Source organism: Juglans microcarpa x Juglans regia, chromosome 4S (genome assembly GCF_004785595.1).
Source record: "Juglans microcarpa x Juglans regia isolate MS1-56 chromosome 4S, Jm3101_v1.0, whole genome shotgun sequence".
In the NCBI taxonomy this organism is placed as follows: domain Eukaryota; kingdom Viridiplantae; phylum Streptophyta; class Magnoliopsida; order Fagales; family Juglandaceae; genus Juglans; species Juglans microcarpa x Juglans regia.
The window spans coordinates 20,029,247-20,052,052 of record NC_054601.1 but is presented as its reverse complement, the minus strand read 5'-3'; the positions used below and the strand labels follow the sequence as shown (position 1 = coordinate 20,052,052).

The 22,806-nt window shown below is 35.8% G+C and overlaps 2 protein-coding genes across 3 annotated transcripts; both read right to left on the bottom strand.

The window, feature by feature from the left end:
- Nucleotides 1-2,609: 2,609 nt before the first annotated feature.
- On the bottom strand, nucleotides 2,610-6,052 carry LOC121262472 (rac-like GTP-binding protein RHO1). Of its 2 annotated transcripts, XM_041164956.1 has the most exons (8): nucleotides 5,797-6,052; nucleotides 5,445-5,681; nucleotides 4,632-4,719; nucleotides 4,446-4,555; nucleotides 4,254-4,317; nucleotides 3,162-3,226; nucleotides 2,982-3,047; nucleotides 2,610-2,896 (listed from the first exon to the last, which is right to left on the bottom strand). In XM_041164956.1, the coding sequence occupies exons 2-8, from the start codon at nucleotides 5,541-5,543 to the stop codon at nucleotides 2,795-2,797; spliced, it is 594 nt and encodes a 197-aa protein (XP_041020890.1). In that variant the 5' UTR covers nucleotides 5,544-5,681; nucleotides 5,797-6,052; the 3' UTR covers nucleotides 2,610-2,794. The 2 variants fall into 2 exon arrangements, with proteins under 2 accessions (XP_041020890.1, XP_041020889.1); XM_041164955.1 differs by having other exon boundaries at nucleotides 5,445-6,052.
- An 8,995-nt stretch (nucleotides 6,053-15,047) lies between these two features.
- LOC121262469 (3-dehydroquinate synthase, chloroplastic-like) lies at nucleotides 15,048-19,220 on the bottom strand. Its single transcript, XM_041164953.1, has 8 exons — nucleotides 18,518-19,220; nucleotides 17,824-17,974; nucleotides 17,563-17,730; nucleotides 17,228-17,454; nucleotides 16,748-16,871; nucleotides 15,651-15,713; nucleotides 15,426-15,569; nucleotides 15,048-15,341 (listed from the first exon to the last, which is right to left on the bottom strand). The coding sequence occupies exons 1-8, from the start codon at nucleotides 18,892-18,894 to the stop codon at nucleotides 15,210-15,212; spliced, it is 1,386 nt and encodes a 461-aa protein (XP_041020887.1). The 5' UTR covers nucleotides 18,895-19,220; the 3' UTR covers nucleotides 15,048-15,209.
- Between the last annotated feature and the right edge of the window lie 3,586 nt (nucleotides 19,221-22,806).

The following is a 22,806-nucleotide window of genomic DNA, read 5'->3' as shown; positions in this document are numbered from 1 at the left end:
TTTGTGCGATGACTGGTCTTCTTCACTTAATGGGAGTGTTAATGAAGGGTCGTCGTTGAAGAATGATTGTCTCATGATTCAAGAGGATATCACCATGGCAAAAATCCTTGAAATTCTAGAACTACAGGATTTGGATTTTTCATCATTTCCCAGAGAAGGGTGCCCAGACACTGCATCATGACTTTATACTCATGTGCCCGATGGCAATATTATGCCATCTGAATCTCTTGCTTGTCCATGAGATCCAACTCAATATGTCAGTCTGAGTACTCATGAAAGCAACTATATTGTTGATGTTGTGTTTCGCGGGCCTGGGCAAATTCACACCCCCGGTACCGCGATGTGAATTATTTGGAACCCCCGACAGTGTTCTGGTGCAGCTGTACGGTGGTGTTTCGTACGTCCATGGCGGTGAATAGAAAATAAAGGCTGTGAAAGTAAAAAGAGACAACACAAGATTTATATAGTTCGGCAATATGCCTATGTTCATGGAGTTTGGGGAGGGAAGTCTCCAATATAATATATATCAGTTTACAATCACTCATGAATCCTCATATCTCACTTTATATAAAAGGTCGGAGCTCTTCTTGTTGAGGGCGATGTCTTCCTTGAATAGTTGCTTGAAGAAGAAGATCTCACTAAGGGAGAGCCCGGTCCCTCCCCCTTATCCTCTGACACTTTTTTTCCCTCTCACATCTCTCGTTCCCTTCTTATCCTGGCCATCCTGATATGTACAGCCCTCATGTCTCACTCATGTCCCTTATTGTTTCTTCATGGTCCCCCTTTTGTCCTTAGTAAAGGCTTGGTGGGCTGGGCATTAGTTTTATGGGCTATGGGTATTTTTTCCCATAGTTTTTGAGGGGAAAAAGTCCTCGAATGTGATATTTGTTTAAGAAAAATGCCATTTGAACCGAGAACCCCTATCAACAGAATCCATCGATTGTTTTTTTTTTTAATTTTTTTTTTACTTACTGGTTAAGGAAATGACTATTAGTTATGGTTGCCTAGAAATTCAACCAGGTTTGAGGCCTATTCATAACGCTGCTAAAGCAACCATATGGAAGTGGGTCATTGGCTGCATAAGCTTTAGTTCATGATCCTAAACCCAATTCAGACCATTCCAAAGCCTAAAACTATTATCTTAGATTTTGCTGTGGTTGGGTTCACTAACTGCTGCCGAAGATCAGGAAAAGGAATTTTTTATTTTATGTAATAGAGTTTTTTTTCTTTTTTTTTTTTTTTTCCTTCCATTATGTAATAGATATAGTTTTATTAATAATAAGAAGGCATTATCCAAGAATAGGTAGACATACAAAGCTAGAAAGTGCATAAAAATCAAGCTATAAAATATGACTAACTCATATTAAAAATAAAATTAGAATTTTAATTTTAATTAGAATTCTTTATTTTTATGACCTCTGATTTAAAAATATAATATGACCTGTACATCAATAAAATATGTTGAAAATTTTGATAACAGAAAATATATAAAAAAGTTTAGAATAAATACGATTTAATTATTTTTGAAAGTTTAGATGGATAATCTAATGTGAAATTTAATTTTGACCTAGATATTAGCCAAAGTTTGGCTAATTGAATAGCCAAGCTGATGTTAATGCTCTTAGAATCATTGTAGCTCTTAAGATGTTAGGGGTCATTCTAGCTCAATGATCTTTCTCATGATCTCTTGGACATGGAACAAACATTTATGTTGAAATTTGAGCACTAAAATGGGTCTCCTAATTATCTGATCATATCAACTCAACCCTGATTTAGATATTAATATGAGATAAAATGCGTTGAAATAATTTGTGAATAGTAAGAAGATGATTTGTAAATAATAATTAAATGATTTGAATTAAAATATTTTATGAGATTTTGGGAAAGCAGAGAAAAAATTAAATAAAAATTGAATAAAATTAAAATATTGTTAGAATATAATTTTTAATATAATTTTTGTTTTAGAATTTGAAAAAGTTAAATTGTTTTTTATGTTTTGTTTGGAAGTTTGGAAAAATTGTAATAATTAGATGAAAAAATTAAAAATTGAAAATTTAAAAGTTTTTATATTTGTAGTGTTTTGATATTAAGATGAGATGTAATAAGATGAAGTGGAAGCAACTCTCTATCCAAACCAAGCCTATATTTCAAATCTTTTAATGTAAACCGACTCTCTCCTGGTAAACTAAAGAAGGCTATCAGCCCCATTGGAGATACTACAGACTCTGGGATGACAGTACCATTCAATTGCTGGCTTTTTTCAACTTGGACGTAAACTGGTTCTTCTGAATTTGGCAGAAACTAAGGCCATGTTTGGTTTGGAGAAATTTTACAAATTATGTTTTAGTTTTCAAAAAATTTCAAAATGTTAAACCAAGCATCTTTGAATCTAAAAAAAATACACTATAGTATATAATTTTTAAGGAAATCCACGATGCACGTTAGAAACTATATATCATGTTGTTAAGACTCCGTAAAAGTAAAACCACACAAATAGCAAGCCCTTAGAGCATAATACTAAGTAATACAAAGTAGCCATCAATACATCAAACTAGTCTACATAGGTTTTCTTTTTCTTTTAATACGTCGATATAACAACTCTAGGTAAATAAAAATGGGAACCATGTAATCAGATTAAAAAATTAAAAGATCATAACAATTCCAAGAAAGCAGTTTAAACCAGCTGACTCAGCCTCTTCAAGGAAGGGCAAAGGGAAGAAAGAAGAGAGGAAGGGGAACAAGGGTAAGACAGAGAGTGATAGGCAGCTGTTTATCTCTTTACACACCTATTTGATCACAAGATTGAGCAATTCATATGTCCTTTGCTCTTCTTTGACTTCTGCTTGGAAGGTTGAAGAACAACCCTAATGGCCGCATCAAAGACTGCCTTCACATTCTGCAAGTTACAATTCCGTAAATGAATTAAAAGCCATTGGCATCATAAAAAACATGAATGCTGTCGAAAAAAGATATATTTATGCCTGCTGTGTTTTTGAACTGCATTCGATATACGCAGGTGCACCAATCAGCTTCCTCAGCTCTTCTCCCTTGAAGTAGAAAAATAGTTTTTAAAGTAGTTAGAAATAAAAAACAAAAAAAAAACTGCCAAGCGAAATAATTGAGCAATCTATCATCAGAATATACAAAGCAAAAGTCTTTACTTGAGCAGTATAAATGGGCACTGCACCGGGATGGTCAATACAGAACTGGTTATCATCCCGAAGATCTGGTCCACAGTAAATTGCAAAACAGTAAGGAGTTTTCATAATTTTAAAACTCATTACATAAACTTAGGAGCAATCTGGTAAAGAAAACAGTACTGAAATGAGCACTGTACATAATCATTTTTTAATAAGAAACAATGAGAAATCACAATACATATGCACATGCACAAACATTAATGTACATTCAAAGCCTTTCCCAAGCTTATGCAGCAATAATTCCAGTCTTTTGTGTATTTTATTCACGTAAAAAGTTGAATAATACCACTTTACATATAGAAATTCCAACATATATAGACACACACACAGATATCTGATAAGTATGCTCAATATAAGTTTATACTCAAAGAACTGTTAAAAGCACTCACAGCAAGATGTCAACACGAATCTTAATCATGGTAGAGTTCAATGAACATACAAGTACCTTCAAATTTATTAATTACATAACATAGCTATTCAAAATACTATCATGGTATGACCTACAAAAACATTTGAGAAGAAATAACACTGATGCATATATTTTTTTTTTATAAGTAAATTGATCCATAACTGATCAGCAAAACTACTGCTAATGTCACTTAAGCCGTTTCTTAAAGAAGAAAAAATAAATTAATGCCACTTGAGCTTAATAAGTGCATACGGCATTGAAATTGGACAAAAGATAGATGGTTCAAAGCCGTAGGAATTACAACAGACCGTAATCACATCAGACATGTTTAACAAGAACGTTGAGTCGAACTTAAAGACCGAAATAAATAAACAAATATCTGAGGAGAAAATTCCCTCTGCAGAAGCAAGAAGGTAAGGACAGCAGCTAATATAGCTACATCAATTTTTTTGGCATGCAACGTCACCATGGGCAGGTCCTTCGTGCCCACTATTGGGGAGTAAACCACCAATATATGAACCTGACCACTAGAACCATGTGTCATATAATCCGATGGATCTCCTGGTGCAAAATTGAACCCAGACTGTTTTTGTCTACAACATATAGCACATCGATTGCCACATTATAGGAAAGAAAATCCGTACCAAGCTTTGTTCCAACAAGAACTATTGGGACACCAGGTGCATAATGCTTCAACTCCGGAATCCACTATAAGAGAATCCAGTGAAAGCAGAATTTGTCAGAACATTAAAAATTTCTCATCTCAAAGGTATTCTTTGCTTTTTTAAAAAATAGAAAAAAAAAAAAAAAAAGAACCAGTCCAATAAAATTCTCACCTTCTTAGAAACATTTTCAAAACTGGCCTTACTAATGAGAGAAAAGGCCAGAATGAAAACATCTGCTCCACGATAACTCAGAGGTCTTAACCTATTATAGTCCTCCTGTCCTGTTTTACAAGTATTAAATTCAGACTTAGTAAATATAGACTTATAGACAGAAGATGGTGACTTTTGCAAACCTACCAGCAGTATCCCACAACCCCAGGTTAACAGTGCTCCCATTGACAACCACGTTTGCACTGAAATTGTCGAAAACAGTAGGCACATAATCCTGTTTCCCACAAAATGTAAATAGTTATAAAGGTCCCCGCATTGCATTAAATCAACACCCCAAACTTTATAACATGTGCATGAATACAAAATTGGCGAAATGAAATTGGCGAAATGATATTGCAGATGTACTTCAATTTGTTTGGCAGGGTGAACATAATAAAGAAATACATCAAAATTGAAAATTCATAAAAAGGACATGCATTTGAAATGAGTACATAAGATTTCAAATATTCTTATCCAGACCACAACTTTTAATGAACAGACAAATTCTAAATCCAGATCAAAACCATGCAAACCAAATCTTAAAGAAATTCATTACTCACTTCCAACTTGAAAGCCACATATAAGAAAGATAACATCTTTGACTAATTAAGCCAAACGTTGGCATAAATGAAATAATCATATACCAACAAGTCAATGCCTTTACCTAGTTGAGCTGAGGATAGATAATACATGAACCACAAACTCTCATTTTGATTTGCACTCCGCCCCCTACGTATAAACCATTTTTAACCAAATTTAACCTCTTTATTTTCTTTTCTCTCATTCTTGTTTTCCAAATAAACCAATGACGGCATAAAAACCAATCAAATTTCGTTTCTAATCATATTTCCCGCAGTAGAACACGAAACTAAACACAAAGAATGAAAGAAAAAATAACCTAACACAATCATGGCCCCACAATTATACGACGGAACGAAGATACAAAGAGTCGGGACTCACCGTGGGGAAGGTATTGCTGGTATAGGAAATAAGCAAGCAAGTTTTACCCACAGCTCCGTCACCGACCGTGACGCACTTAATAAACCTCGAAGCGCTCATTTTCTTTCAGTAATTTAATTACAATTATAAATATTATATGTGAGCCTCAGATCTTTCACCTGAGGACCTGATCACACGGATACACACACGACACACCACCTTAATCTGGAACCTCTACTGCGTCTTCTTGTTCTTGTTCTTCAATCACAAGTATGTACGGAAAAAGAAACAGAGAAATTTTCAAGACAACCCTAAAACAATGAACAAATTATCCTAAATTTAGAAATGCAAAGAACAATTAAAAGAAAAGCACCGTGTGAAATGAAGGGGGGGAGTGGAGGATTCGGAGCCCCAACCCTAGAAATGGGGGGAAATGGGGGGATTTTGGTTGAAACAACTGAGAGAGAGAGAAATAGAAAGACCCATTAGAATTGATGGCCGGGAAATAATGCCGTTGAAGCGTTCGTTTGAGCGCCAATCTTGGCCAACAAACTACTCACTACCCCAACCCTCGCGCCAAAGGCTTTTCTTTTCTAAATTTTAATTTATTATTTCCTTTTTGAGTCATGCTATATGCCACGAGATCCTCACTCTCTCTCTCTCATGCGATTTAAGTAATATCATTTCATTATAATAATTTTTAAAATTTTTTATATAAATTATAATAAATAATTTAATTTTTTTAAATTTTAAAATAATAATAATTTAAAAAAATAATATTTTATTTAACTTTTAACTTTTATATCAACTCATTTCATTTTAACTCATTGTGATTTTTAACACACGCATGAATTATTTTAACACGATATTTGTAAATACAATTTTGTGCAATATTATACATATAATATATGTGTGGTGCTACTTTGTCACCTGCATATGTCCATTCTGTGTGCCGTCTAAAGTAAATTATACTTTTTTTTCTTACTTTTATTTCAAATATTTTTTAAACATATTTAAATATTTTTTAAAAAAATAAAAAAATATAAATACATTAATAGTCATTTTTTTAATCATTAAAAAAAAAAATAAAAAAAAAATAAATATGTGAAAGGTTAAAATAAGAGGATAAATTAAGGAGGCATAATAATATTATTCATAATATATTAACACGTCAACTGTAAAAAGGGAAAAACCATTGGCTGCCATTTTAATTTTTGAGAAATGGTCAGAAATTTCTATTAAGAAACTCTAGTATCACTCAAGGTGCTATCATCAGTTGTCCATCATTGGGAGGTTTCAATCAGTATTCGCATCGAAATTGGATTTTATCTGAACATTAGGATTTATTTCAAAAATAAGAATCTTTTATCAAGACAAAATAATGAATTTTTTGCCTCATTTTCTAAGGCCTGGTTTGGATAGTGAAACCATCTCAATTTATCTTATCTTATCTAATCATTATAATTTTTTCAAACTTTCAAATAAAATACAATAAATAATTTAACTTTTCAAATCTCAAAATAAAAATAATCTTTTATTCAACTTTCATCACATCTCATATCATATCAACTCTCTATCTCAACTTTGAACAATATTTTAGCCTTACGGCTACATGACGAATCAAAAGGAAGTTGAGACTTCGGAAACCATGTAGCAGTTTTTAACCAGCTACCTTATGGGATGATACTTTAGTGAAAATAGATGCGAGAAGCCGAAAAGAGCAAGCTGATGAAGTTCTTATCCATTGGCAGAGAATGACTCCTTGAGGACAAGGGTGTTGATAAGGAAGAAACAATGTTATAGAACTGAACATTGCAAGATGACCAAGGGACATGATATGTAAGGAGAGTTGATGTTTGGAACTCCTAAAAGATACTCAAGAATTCCTCAGCAATTATTTTAAGTTCCAATATAGTAAACAAGAGAAAAAGGAATTGATCTGTTTCAAAGGCTAGCATCGCACACCGACTGCACAAACTTCTTTTTACTTGATGGATAAGAGCATTCTCATCCGGTGCCTTAAACTATCTCTAAAATTCAGGGGAAAAATATTTTGGGGAAGCTAAAAAATTCCCTCCCATCCCATTCCCTAAATTAGGGATTTCATTTAGGGGAGCTACAGTGGTTCTCCAAATATAGTACATCCCCAATTGCCCATCCTCTTCTTTTTTTGTTGTTGGTCCCGCGTGTTTCTCTCTCTCCACTCTCGATTGCCCTCTCTCTCCACTCTCGATTGCCCTCATTTGTGGAGGCACTCTCTCGCACCGTTTGCCACTATTGACGATGGCTTCTCTTCATCGACCTGAATATATGTAAGTTATCTCTTTCTCTCTCGCATATTCCCTCTTCTTCTCTCCATGGCTGGACTCTGTCCTCTCTTGCACAAATCGAACACATTGAGCTTCTCTCCCATGGTTGAATCTAATATATTTTCGAGTTTAAATATTATTGTATTTATCACTTTGACCACTAAAATTCAAGAACCCTAGATTTAAATTAGTACTATAGGATTTGAATGTTCATGGATCTGTAACCCATATTCACGGCAACTTTGATACATGTATCTGCTATGGTTTTCATGTGTTACCTGTTCAACTTCTTGGTTGTATGTATCTTGATTTGTTTGGCCATTGAAATTAGAGAACCCTGCATTTTATTTGGTGCTCTAGGGTTTGAATGGATAATGGATCTATGATCATTCACGGCACACTCAATGTATGTATCTGCCATGGGTGGATCTGAAACATTGCTCTTATATGTTTGAGGAAATTGTTTGTTCTTTGAGAAAATTTGAGGAATTTCGAGTATTTTTTGCATGTTGGCTTTTTGTATGATTCAGGTCACACTAAAATTTGAATTTTCCATGGTTGAATGTTGGACTTGTATTCAGTTTGGACTTGTTGTATTTGGGCACTCAATACTATTATTGTCAACATAAATTTGGGCATCTATGTTTGGATTTGGATAATTGGTTTTTGTTCATCTTACACCTCACTTTGATTGGCTTTGTTTGGGTTGGCTTTCTTTAGCTTCAGTTATCATCCAATTAGTCACATTGTTTAGAAAATGGAGATATATAAGTTAATGGAAGTTCTTGAGTTTAAAGAATTTTGATTAAGTTGTCAAAAAAACTGTGAATAAGTTCATTTTTTCCTATTCTTTCCTTCACCCGATTTTGTTATTATTTTAATATATAGCACATTGAAATCTGAATCTGCCATGGTTGAATGTTGTGGAATCGCACAATTTGGACTTGTTGGTTGTATGTATTTGAGCACTCAAAATGGAAGATTCAGATTAAAAAATTTGCTACTCTAGTTTGGATTTGGATAATTGTTTTTTTTTTCTTCTTACGCCTCACTTTGATTGGCTTTGAATGTGTTGGTTTTGTTTAGCTTCAGTTATCACTTTGGTTTACTCACCTTATTTAGAAAATTGAAATAAATAAGTTAATGGAACTAATTAAGTTTAAATGATTTTGATTAACTTGTTAAAAAATAGTCGACTGAGTTCATTTTGAATTGTTCTTTCCTTCACCAGATTTTCATATTATTCAGACTATTCTTTCATGATTTGAATCATTAGTCTCTTTGTGTATCTTTGGACTTGTGCTCTAATGTATATGCCATGGTTGAATCTGAGACATTGCACCAATTGGTTTGTGAAAATTGTATGCTTTTTCAGTAAATTATATCTAGGTTATTGTGGTATTTTGTTGGTTGTATGCATGTTTGATCTTTATATGATGCAGGGCACACTGAAATCCAAATCTACTATTATTGAATGTTGTGGAATTGCAGAGTTTGGATTTGTTGGTTGCATGTGTTTGTTGGTATGAGCAAATTGATATTATCTTGCTGTTAATTGATTTGGTGGTATCTTTGCTATTGTTCCCATGTATTGAGTTGTTGTTGCTTGAATTACCTAGTTTGGACTAAATTAGCTACTTTCTAGTTTCTGTTTTTATGTTCTTATTCATTTTGCATGCTGCTTAGTATTGGATTTTCCTTCTCTAACTCCTCAGTTGTGAATTAGTCTGTGTTGTTGGGACATTTGTAGTGTTTGATACTGATAAATAATTATTTCTCGTGGTGGGGAGGGGGGGGCTACATATCTACTGTTAGGCCGTGATGATAGTGTTAGTGGGGGTTAATTCATAAGTGTTAGTGGGACCCCATCGATATAGTGGGGTAATCCTCACCCTGATGGTCATATTCCAGTTTGTGATAGTTTTCACAAAAGGCAACTAGGGTTTGGGTAAGATCATTTGATGTTGAGCTCCTGTCTCATACATGATGTAAATTCTATAAACCATTCTGAGCCACATTCAAAATATACAAGTGTTAAGAGAAGCTGATGAGAATGCTCTTATTTTCTATTTTGCAAACTGATTTTATTATTGGATTTAAGTTCCCTAACCCTTTGGCTGTGATGATGAGAAAATCTTCATGGAGACATTTGACACTTTGGCACACACCTCCATGGCATGGTAATCCAGATGCCCAATAGATAGTGGCAACCGGTTGTTGCAGCCATACGAGAGAGGGTGCCAAGTGTGGTCATATGTTACCATAGGATTCCTGAGCCGGCTATCAAAATCACTTACAAATATTGCTCTTAATTGTCTAACATGTGTACCATATTTCTGTGTCTACAACTTTTTAGAGATGGATTCACAAGAGCATGGAAATATGTTTTTCACCAGCTTCCTGACTCAAGAGCCTGAATTTGACCACATTTATGGTGATCAAGGTGAACAATCTTCCGTGACTTTGGATGACTCTCCACCCCCACCCCAAGTAGAGCCTCCCTCTAAAAAAAAAAAAATCAGCCAGAGGTGCAAACTTCACCCTCGAATAAGACAAGTTACTTGTCTCCGCATGGTTGAATAGTAGCGTTGATGCCATCCAGGGAACGGACAAAAAATACGCCCAACTTTGAGAAAAAATTAGTCAATACTTCAATGAGTATAAAAAAAGTACAAATGAATGGAGTGTTGGGTCCTTAATACATTGGTGGGCAGTCATTCAAAATGTGACGAACAAATTTTGTGTTAAACTCGCCCAAGTTGAAGGGTTGAATCAAAGTGGCATGACTAATCAATACAAGTTATAAGCATTCACTTTTATATTATTGTTGCACTTATTTATAATATTTATGCGTTATGTTTCATTTATCTTTAGTGAGTGGTTAATTATTTGATTTTATGCTTGAATTGGAAGTTTGAAAAAGCGAATATCATGTACCAATCGCTTGAGAAAACATCTTTTCAGTTCGAGCATTATTGGTAGCTGTTGAAGGACCAACCGAAATAGATTCAGCGTTGCACAAAGGACGGGATGAAGCAAAGGTCAATGTTGTCTCTGACATATTCGCATACCTCAGCAGTTGCACCTGATCTACTTATGGATTCAATTGGTAGTACAGAGGTCAAGAATGTTGTGAATAATGATGTCATCGAATTGGATATGCCAATGGGAAGACAAGCTGAGAAAAGAAAATGTAAAACCCAAGGTAGACCATCAGATGAGCTTGCGGAGCTAAGCAAGCGTAAGTACACTCTCCTGGAGGAGTCATGTGCTCAGGAGAAAGAATTTTTTCGGTTCAAGGCCGAGAAGATGACATATGATCGAGAAAATGAAGGAAATAAAATTAGACAAGAGGACGAGAGACTGAAGTTGGAAGTGGAGAAACTAGAAATCACCCAGTGGGAGAGAGAGGAGCGAGTAATGTTGCTTAATGTGAGTATGTTGCTTGGAGTTCAATGGGTATATTTCCAGCAACTTCAAAGGGAGATCTTGACGAGACACAATGCATCAGAAAATTGATTTTGATTTTTTTTTTTGTAACATTTTTATTCAGTATTCAGACATTTGTATAACTTGCTTGAGTGTTGAGATTGATGTTTAGGGTTATTGTTAAATATTTGGCACATTTGTTGTATTTTATAATTTGTACGTTAGCAAGTATTTATTGAGGCAGTTTAAAAATATGGTTGCCCAATTTTGAGTCTAACATGGATAAATATTGCTTGATTATGTTCGACATTATAAATGTTTAAACTATTACAGATAATGAAAATATTACAGTAACAATTAAGAAAACATGCTTTTTAGAATGAATATTGTGGAAACTGAAATACATAGTCGCTACTAATGAGAAGATAGAGAATCCAACAGAAAATGCTCTTCTATTATTGGAAATAAATCTGTCATTGATATTCAATTAAATCTGCTTGTAATTGATGATGTGCCGAGTTCACAGTTTTAAATTTCGTACCGTACTGGCCGGTACGGTCGAAATTTTTCGTTTTGACCGTTCGGCCGGTACAGGTACTATACCTGTTCCGTACCGGCCAAAATACCAACCATACCGGCCGGTACCGGTCACACCGGCCTAAATTTTGGCCTATACCGGCCTATATTTCGGCCAGTACCGGCCGATATTTCGGCCTGTGTTTTTCTTTTTTTTTCGTTCTTTCAAACTACAAACTTATTTTTTAACCCTCAATTCAGACTAGACTATTTATAATTTATATATATATGTATTTGTATATAATTTATTTATATATAGACTATTATTTTAGAATATAATTTTTATATATATTTATATATATAATTTATTTATAGATCGATTATCCCGAAACGTTATCCCGAAACGCTATCCCGAAACGGTACCGGTACCGAAATATTTCGTTCCAGTGCCTTGACCGGTACGGTATCCGGTACGGTATTCAAAACATTGGCCGAGTTGTCTCTAATTTCATGATGACGTTGAATGAAGTTGATAAATTCACTAATTGGATTGTGCGACAGTTCTGGAATATCATCATCAACTTGATCATACTCTATGTTTGGACCCTGACTATCATCACGCTCGTCCTCAATGATCATGTTATGTAGAATAACACATTTTTTCCTTATATTTGTTAACTCCTTGACTTTGAAAATTCGGAAAGGCCTACGAACGATTGCAAATCGTTGTTTAAGTACGCTGAATGCACGCTCGACATATTTTCTTGTGGATTCTTGTACTGCGGCAAAATTTTTCTTCTTATTTCTTTGGGGTGATGAAATCGTCTTCACAAACATTGACCGCTTGGGATAAATATCATCTACAAGGTAGTATCTAAGGGTGTCAAATCGTGTTAATAGGTCGTGTTCGTGTCGTGTCAAGGTATGTACATCACATTTAATAGGTCAACACGAACACGACCCGTTAAGGATTTCGTGTCAAAATTTGAAACCCGAACACGGCACGGTAAGATAACGGGTTGACACAACACGATCCGTTAATGAATAAGAAATAAATTGACACGATGCAACACGACACGACTTGTTCCATTTCAACATATTTACGTTAATGAGTTGAACAGACACGATACGACATGACACGACTCGTTTGACTTAATTGATTTTATATAAATATTTAAATATAAATAATATCTATAAAAAATAAAAAACTAACTACAAGTCTAAAATTACAATCCAAACAAATATGATCCACACAACTTGTAATAATTCATTATTAAAATTACATCCTAAATATAATAAACAAAACATACAATGTAAATATATTCATATTACAATCCCAAATATAATAAAAAGTTAAAAACACAAATCTAAACAAATTTAGAACTTAAAGAAGGAAGTTTAGCATGCTCCTTGCCCTTTAGGTCTAAGGGTATAAAGGTAAATTTAATTTCTTAATGGGTCATAATGGGTTGACCCGTTAGTGACCCGTTAAGCAATCGTATCTTAACGGGTCAACCCGTTTTGACCCGAATCTGTTAAGGCCAAACCCTAACCCACGATTATCGTGTCATATTCGTAATGGGTTAACGGGTCGTGTCACATATTGCCACCTCTAGTAGTATCTCATAGTGTAGTCATTGCCATTAATTGTGTAATTGATTGGAAGAGTACGTCCTTGGGCAAGTTTCGTGAAAATAAAAGATATCTCTAACACATTAATATCGTTATGTCAATGTGAACCAGGTATAAAAAAAGTGCATGACATATCCAAAGATCATATGAAACAACTGCTTCTAAAATAATAGTTGGTTCACAAAAGTGGCTCGAGTACATACATTTCCAGGCAGCGAGATAATTTTTTCACTTCCAATGCATGCAATTAATGCTTCCCAGCATTCCTGGAAATCTCCATTGTTCACCAACTGCAAGTAATCGACCAATATCATTGGCATTTAGAGACTGTAAATATTCATCTGAAAAACAGTTACAATTGTCTTGCAGAGTTTTTTAAGGCTCTCCATTGTGGTGCTTTTTCCAATACATATGTATTCATTCATAAAATCTCTAGTAACCCCATACGCCAGCATTCTAAGTATTGTGGTTATCTTTTGCATAAAAGATAAACCGAGTCTTCTGGCATTATCTCTTCTTTAGACGAAATATGGCTCTTAAGTCTCTATCTCATTTAAAATACGGAGAAATAGGGGTCAACTCATTTGGAATCTCCTTCAAGATAGATTCGAGGGATATGCTGGATTTTCTGCGAAATAGTCGCAGAAAAAGCGCTCGTGCCCTTGAATATGATCACGCCGAAAAAACTTACGACGTTGGCAATTGCCACGATGCCTCGATGACTCTCCATCGACCTTGACATTAAGAACATCATCCAACTCATCTTCAGAGGACAAATATGTGAGCAATTTGTGAAAAAAAGAACGTGCCATTTGATAAAGGGAGTTGGAGATAAGAGAGAATGTTGAATTTCGGTTCTTAGATCAAATGAGACTTGAGTTTCTGAGAATGTGAATGCAAGCAGAAGACGTATTTATAGAGGAAAAAGTTACCGTTACATATAAGATAATAAATGTTACCGTTGGAAAAAAGACAAAAAAAATTACCGTTGGAGAAATGACAAAATTTTATCATCAATACGCAGATAGGTATTACTGTTAGAGAAATTGAAAAAAATATTATCGTTATATGAAAATGAAAAAAATGTTACCGTTAGACAAATACAAATCAAATATTACTGAAATATATGCAGACAAACTCATATTAAAAAAATACCAATGCGTTGAAAAATATACATTAAAAAAATATTATTTTTAATACTGATGTTGATTGAAAAATAATACTATATCTAGAAAAAAAATCGTATATGTATTTATAAAATTATTAGAATGTGATATTTGAAAATGAGATAATAAGACAAAAAAGTTAGTGATAAAAAATGGAAATAGAAATGAGAGAAAAAAGTAATAAAGAAATAATAGAAGAATATTATTTTAATAGAATAAAGAAATGATACGGAATGAGATGTAAAAAGTTATTTTAAGATGAGTAAAATTTAAGATAAAATTATAGGGAGTGTTATTTTTAGCTAAAATTTAGGAAACCGAATGAAAATACTCTAACAAGTAAGAATAAAAATAAATTGGTGTACGGTCACATTTATTCCTTGTGATTTCCATATAGGCTTGCAATGAAGTCATAGCTTATTGCTTACAGATTAAATAGGATCGTCGCCCACCTAATCTCCCTCGGGGGATTATACAACACCAAACTGCTGGCACCAACTTCCAGCTACTTCAGACTCGCTAAAAGAAACACAAGGAAAGATCTCTAAATTGAAACTCGGATGCCGAAGGACTAACTGACTAATGAATTATGAATACACAGAAATGAATTATTAAACATGCTACACTTAAAATTACAAATTGGTAAAGCTCTTGCCGACGGACTTTAGGAAGACCAGGAGTACAAATAGAAAAATTGCACACAGCTGAGACCAAAAGCAGCTTCAGATATTGAGTCAGGACTTACAAAATGCACGGAGTGTTTCATCCAGGGCCTTTCTATCATAATCACCGGTAAAAACACAATTGCCTAGAGGACCTTTTAAAAGTATCAGCCTCAGTAGCCCATCAGCTACCTTCTTATCAACCTGCCATACCAAAAGGACAGAGGCATTAAAGATGAGACAACCCAATCTCAGCTGCAATTTATAATGGCGGCCTCACTATCTTACCGCCATAACAGACTTGAACATTTCCACAGTCATGGTGTTGGGAGGAGTAGTAGGCAACTTAGCCTGCTGTAGAATGTCGCGGGCTCGCTTCACAATAGAATCATCAATCCAACCAAGACGATATGACATGTCAACAGCCATGACCTGAAAATTGGAAAATAACCTCCTTTAACATTAATGTGGGACATAGGAAGAGCAATGCCTGGTAAGGAGAGAGCAAAATACCGTGCCAGCAGCAACAGCTTCTCCATGGAGCCACTGTCCATAGCCAAACCCAGTTTCTATTGCCTAGAAAGATGTGGCACATTACGAGAAAGGCTTAAAAAAAGGACCTACTTCTGATGGGAAAATACAGAATACATTGATCATACAACGGCCTAATTACATATACATCTCAAATAATAATAATAATCATTATTATAAACTTAGTCTTACGTTCAAACTGTAAAAGGTATACTGATAAACTTTACAAGCTGGAATCCACATGTTAATATTAGTTGCACATTTGCACAGAGGAGAGACAGGAGGCCAAGCAGGCAATTCCCTAGGGTGACTCCAACCAAAGCTTTATAGAACACAATAACCCAAAACATACAAATAATTATATAAGATCTCACCCAAGCAAGCAGACAACATAAAATGCGGTCAATGATTAGCACAAGAAACATCCACATCAAAATCACTCAATCATAAGCTAAAATAATTCCCTCTACTACTTTTCGGATTCCATTAAAATTGATAAAGAAGACCAGAGTAATTTAACGAGTATGATACCCCAGAATACTTAATTAAGCCAACATCAGAGAGATCAATTTAAAAGAAAAATGTCAGTGGATTGACCATTTTTGGGCATCTACGGTTTCTGCAGACATCTTTTTTTTTTGACGCAATTCTATAACGTCAGGTTGGTTAAAGATTTTGTAGCCAACAATGGTTAAATTGGATGCTGGTGAGAGTGCCTGAGGCAGAGGTGAACTGGCCCAACAAATCGCCAACAACAACAGCATGTGCATGATTGGTATCCAACCCTCAAGTTCTACTCCATCTAAGAAATATCATCAACATCGACAGAGTACAAAAGCAAGATTAGTTTGTCTCACTTGATAAAATCCCCTGAAAAAATGCATACTACTTTGAAAAAACTTTACATCTTTTATCAATCCACTCCAGTGAAATGCAGTGGCGCAACTCTGCCAACTCATAGTTATTAGAGTTACAGATTAGTTGAGTCAAAACAAATGCTCACACAAACTAGAATTGCTAAGCACAAAGCTTGCAGTTGTGCAAGCTAGAATAAATACTATTATTAACCAATAACTCACATGGCCAAATGTATGTCCCAAGTTCAGTGTTGCCCTCAGTCCACTTTCCTTCTCATCTAGGGACACGACCTCGGCCTTGTTTTCACATGACCGTTTTATAGCATAAGTCAGTGCACTGGGATCCCTGCAATGAACTAACCCATTATATTCATACATGATTGTTCTCTATAAAGAGAGTAAAAGACATAATAATTGCACAAATGAGTAAGCATGTCTAAAAAATTAAAAATACAAAAAGTAGCCTGCAATATGCAGAGAAAAGAGAGCATAAGCCAAAATGCACTATAAAGCTACACTAGAACAAAATTAAAATAAAACATAAACATTCCAAAGGCCTTTAAAGAACCACCAATATTCAGAATGCCTTTTTGAACAAGTTTTTCCAATGTTTCATGTCCCACGAGATGTTTTATTTTCATGAAAATACTCAAACAGGTCATTGTCATAGGTTGGACGTTTTTTCCCTTATTGTATTTGTACCTAGCCATTAATGCCTGCATATTCTTCTCCTGCCACTCAAAAAATTCAGCATCCATGATAAGCCCATATTTTATAACCTCAGCAAGCCCCGATGCCAGTTCCCTATCAGGCAACGTGTTCAATGTGTCTGTGTCTATAAGTACACATTGAGGTTGGTAAAAGGCTCCAATCAAGTTCTTCCCAAGGCGATGGTTTATCCCAGTTTTGCCACCAACAGAGGAATCCACCTGAAAAAAAAATAATAATACCATTAAAAATATACAATAATGAAGGAATTAAAAACATTAATGTGAATACTTGAGGGGGCTAAAAATAAATTAAAGAATTTGACAGACCTGAGCCATCACTGTTGTAGGAATCTGAATGAAATTAACACCACGGAGAAAGGACGCAGCAGCAAAGCCACACATGTCACCAATCACGCCACCTCCAAGGGCAATAAATGTACAACGTCGGTCCAATCGTGACTCAATGGCCTTGTCAAAGATTTTCATAAGAGTATCCTATTGGATAAAATATGCAATTAATTGATTTGATTAATGGAACATCCATTACACCCAAACACAAAAGTCAATTTCAAACCTCAAAATACTAACCATCTGCTTGTATTTTTCGCCATCTGGTAAAATAACACTCTCAACTGATACATTTGGGTTTCCCTTAGTTAAAGCTTCAACAACCTTATTCAGGTAGAGGGGTGCTACTGTGTCGTTAGTGACCACAAGAACTCTCTTCCCATGAACATGCCTATGACATAACAGTCAACTGATTATTGACAAATCTGCAATTAAAAAAATGCAAGCTTTTCTAAATATTAAAGCAAGTTGGGTCCGTCAACTGATTTTGCATTCACTGCACGAAAACTTCTAAAAATGCACTATAAAATTTCTAAAGAACTTCCAAAGAGAGCATAAGCCAAAATACACTATAACATTGTAATATAGTATTAGATGCTACCTTTTTTTTTTCAGAATAGAAGGATCTTTTGGTTCTATGAAAATCCCAAATAATAATTCAAACCAAAGTAACAAATTCAAGAAGCATTAACGCGTGTTCGACCTAATTCATAGTGATTCCACACATGATATTAACCAATTCGCTAAGACATAACGAGACTTCATTTTTTTTCTTCCTTTTGTCTTGGTTTGTTGCACTTGTAGCTGGAAAGCAGAACGCAGGAATGTAACACGAAGATTGAAGGAAACTATTAAATCAAGTATTTTCTCAAAATAGACATCATTCAATAGAAATAAGTATAATCATGGAGTACAATTTGATTAATTGAAATACCTCTGCAGAAGGTGAGGTTGATCAAGAAGTCCCGATCCGATGTAAATCGGGTAGCTGCGGTCGCCCAAATCGACGTCCACAGTTGTTGGAGCTATAGGATCTTTCTTAGCCACTGATTGGTCCATAACCTCAGCCAAACTAGCGCGTATCCTCGCCGACCTCGCTCCTCGTTTCGCACTCGTCACCGAACCCCCTCCCCGGCTCAAACTCAACTCGGTCGAACCCGGAGAAACAAACGAAGACCGGAGGGAGACCGTGTTAAGAGGGTTCTGAACGCGAAGGAAGAAGTCGGCCGAGTCGTTGGGTTTAGGGAAAGCGGAGCCCCCGGTTGGTTTGGATGAGACGGAAACAGAGAACGGATTCGTGGTTGCTGCCATGGGCTCTGTTCCGGGCTCGAGTTAGAGGTTGATGGGAGAGAGAGAGAAGAGTTAAGTATGCGCTCGTTCGTCCGGGTGAGGTGGGATTTTTGTGAAAAAAAGAGAGGGTAGGTGAAGCGGGCGATTGGTTAAGGACGCTCGGACGCGGACCTACTTGTCCTCTTCCAGGGGAGTCACCTGTCGGCCGTCGTCTTCTTCCTCCCCCCAAGATCCAACTTCCAACCAACCTCCCATGAATAGACTTGGAAAGTTTGATAGCATCTGCAGTTCTTCCCTTACCAAAATGTCAGTTGTGTTGCAAGTGGTACAGACGTGAGATCGAGTTGGAGCTTATCGGGCATCTTCTAATTATATTTTGGATATTAGTTAATGACGTCTGTGCAATTAACGTTAGATATACAGATGAATTTTCATTCCACATGCATTTTGGGGGGGAAAAAAAAAATCAACTATAAACAATTTGATGTTTTTATATGGATCTCTATTTTTTTTTTTTTAAAGATCTTCTACTAAGCTTTGATATCCTAAATTATAAATTAGTTTTCTTTAATAAAATTTATCTATGTAGTTTATATGCACATATATTAATGATTACATTCATAATAATTCAAGCAATGCGGATTTATTAAGAACATAACATTCTATTATATTTTTAAATACTAGCTTAGAATCACATGTGCAATGGACGTGATTGATCCCCACAAGAAGAAAAATGCTCTCTACCCTTGCGACCATCATGAAAGACAAAGTACTCGTCACCTTGACAAGCATCGTGAAGGAGCTTGATGATCGCCACCTCTATAAGCATTGTGGAGTGGGAAAGTGGTCATCTCCCAAGCAAGCACAATGGAAAACAAAAGCGGTTGCCACCTCTACAAGGATCGGGGCAAGAAAATTGCTTACCACCTCGGCGAGCAATGTAAAGAGCGAAAGTGATTACCCTTAGACGAGCAACATGGAGAGCAAGAAGAGAAGTAAAGTGCTCGTCACCCTGGCGAGAATGAGGCAAAATGTCAGTACCCCAAGCTGGCACCATGGGAAGTAAAGTGCCCACCACTCATGTGCACCCCGCAGGGGCAAAAGTTCTCGTCACCTCGACAAGCACTTTGGATGAAGCACAATGCTCCTCACCTTGGCGAGCGTTGTAAAGGAGTATGAAGCCCACCACCTTAACTTGTGGACAGGGAAAGTGGTCACCCTCGAAGCTAGCACCATGGAGAGGAAACGTGCTCACTATCCAGAAAAGCATCATAGGACTAAAAGTGTTCACCAACTAGGCTATCACCATGAAGGAACATAGAGCTTGCCACCTCAACGAGCACCACAAGAGGTAAAATTCTTGTCCCCCAAGCGAGCATGTGAGGAACAAAAGAGCTCGTACCCCACATGAGTTAAGGTGCTTGCCACCTAGGCATGCACTATGGGAGACGAACAACTCAGCAAGGTGGTGAGCACCGTGAAAGAACATGAAGCTCACCACCTTGGCAAGCAATATGGAAAAGGAAAGTGCACACCGTTTAGGTGGGTAGAATGGAGAACAAAAGTATTCGCCACTGAGTACCAGGAGAGGTTTAAGTGCTTGACCCTAAGCGAACACCATGGAGAGCAAAAGTGTTCGCCACCACGGAAGCTAAAGTGCTCTCCACCGCAGCGAGCAACATGAAAATGAAAAGTACTCTCTACCTAGGTGAGCATAATGGGAGGCAAAGTGCTCGTACGGTCGTACCTCAAGTGTGCACTACAGAAAGCAAAGTACTTTCCACCAAGGCAAGCACCACGGGAAAAAAATCACTCATCACCTCGACAAGCATTGTGGAGTACTCGCCTCTGAGTGTGGTGCCCCATTCCTCGGTAAAGAACCTGCCAAGTATCAGTGGTGCCAAGGGTGCCAGCCGATTGATAATGCCCTAGATATAGATCGGTAATAGACGTGTAATTTTCGCAAGGAACGCACATGTAAGCAAAATATACATGTATATGTGTATCGCATCAAAATAAGTAAAGGTTTAATCAAAGACTAAGACCTGGTTTGAATAGCAAAGTCATTCCATCTCATCTCAATATTCAAACACCACAAACACAAACATTTTTCAATTTCAAGTCTTCAATTTTTTTATCTAATTATTACAACTTCCTCAAACTTTCAAACAAAATTCAAAAAATAATTCAATTTTTTTTTTTAAATCTCAAAACAAAAATTATATTAAAAAAATTATATTCTAATAATATGTTTACTTTATAATATTTTTATTCAACTTTTTCTCTCTCATATTTCAAAATCTCATAAAACATATTAACTCAAACATTTTACTACCATTCACAAACAATTTCATCTCACTTTTCAAACGAGGCCTAGCTATTTGTACCAGAGGTCTAAACCGGAAACAAGGTTTATCCATTAAACATGAATATCCACATGTTATTGTCACTTCCTAAATAATATTACACAGCACCAACTATTCATTGCTTACATTCAAGTACAAAAACCAGACATGATTTTTCTCCTAACTAAATAATTCATCTCTAAAAATACAAACAACTATTAATGGAGATAGGCCTCCGACATTATCACTTGAGCAGGGTCGATCCTTCTTCCTCGGGTACCTCTTCTAGTGCTATGTCTATATCAAAATCTATAGTTTTGATGAACGAAACTATATGTAAGTTAAACAATTATAACAAAATTACTAATGAGAGATAATGCAAATGTGGATGCAATGCACTGATTCATGTAAAAGATCTGTTAACACATATTTATGCGTGAGAGGAATCAATCTCTAAGCAGTAACACATGTATTAATAGTTATAGTGAGAAACAACCCTCTGAATAAGACACAAGTATATAAGTATGGCAATGAATCACCTTCTGAGCAAATTTCAAGTATACATATTTATCATCGAGGCGTTGAACGACCCTCTTATCAAACACGTGAAACTCATCATATTTCATCATATAAATCCAACAAGGAATCACTCCACCGTTCGACTTGATGAATTACTCAACCAGGCCAACATGCAAACTGATTTCCTAGTTTCAAATCATTCGACATAGGGAATCACTCCACCCGGTCACACACACCAAAACACATATGATCAATCCGGAGAATCTCTTTACCCATCTATCAAGTGAGGTCAATACTAAAACGTTCCATCCCGACCATCACAGGAACTCTCTCTACCCGTATGAAACTCATGGCAATATGTATTAGGAATGGCATGAAGACTCATCTACCCGTCCATGATGATTAACATTCAGTAAGATTCACGCACTCGAAAATCACATCACCATCAATCCTAGCCATTCAAACTCAGCATCTCAAAATCACAATGTAAAGATAATGCATAAACATAATGAAGAAGAAGTATATTATTTTCCTGAAAAATAAATGAGAAAGTTACAGAATATGTAAAGCTAAATCTTACAACATACCCAGAACATTTACCTCACATTCTCGATAGTATCTTATTAGCTAACCTACCTCAACATTATTTAAAAAACTACAGTGACGCTAACCCTACTCCTCCTATCACTCCCTTTGAAGCAACTTGCTTTCTTTGAAGAATTCGACTCCAAAGAAGCTCTAACACCCATAATCTCAAAAGTGAGATTTTGTCCCTTATCCAATCCCTTTTATAGGGCGGGAGCATCAGGTGTCATCCTGACATACTCCTGACTCCTAGCATGCTTAAATAAGAGCTCTTTAATCTCTGTCGTCTATCTATAAGATGACAAAGACAGACTGATGGGACAAGATACACACGTTCTTGTGACTTGCCTTAGGTCCAATATGCAGTCCCTCCCGAAATAAGGGTCTTTCACGTGTCGCTAGACTATACATTTAAGTTCAGAAAATATGACCAGTAGAGTCCTAATCATTTTTTTCCCATACTCATTCCATATTTGACCTTTCA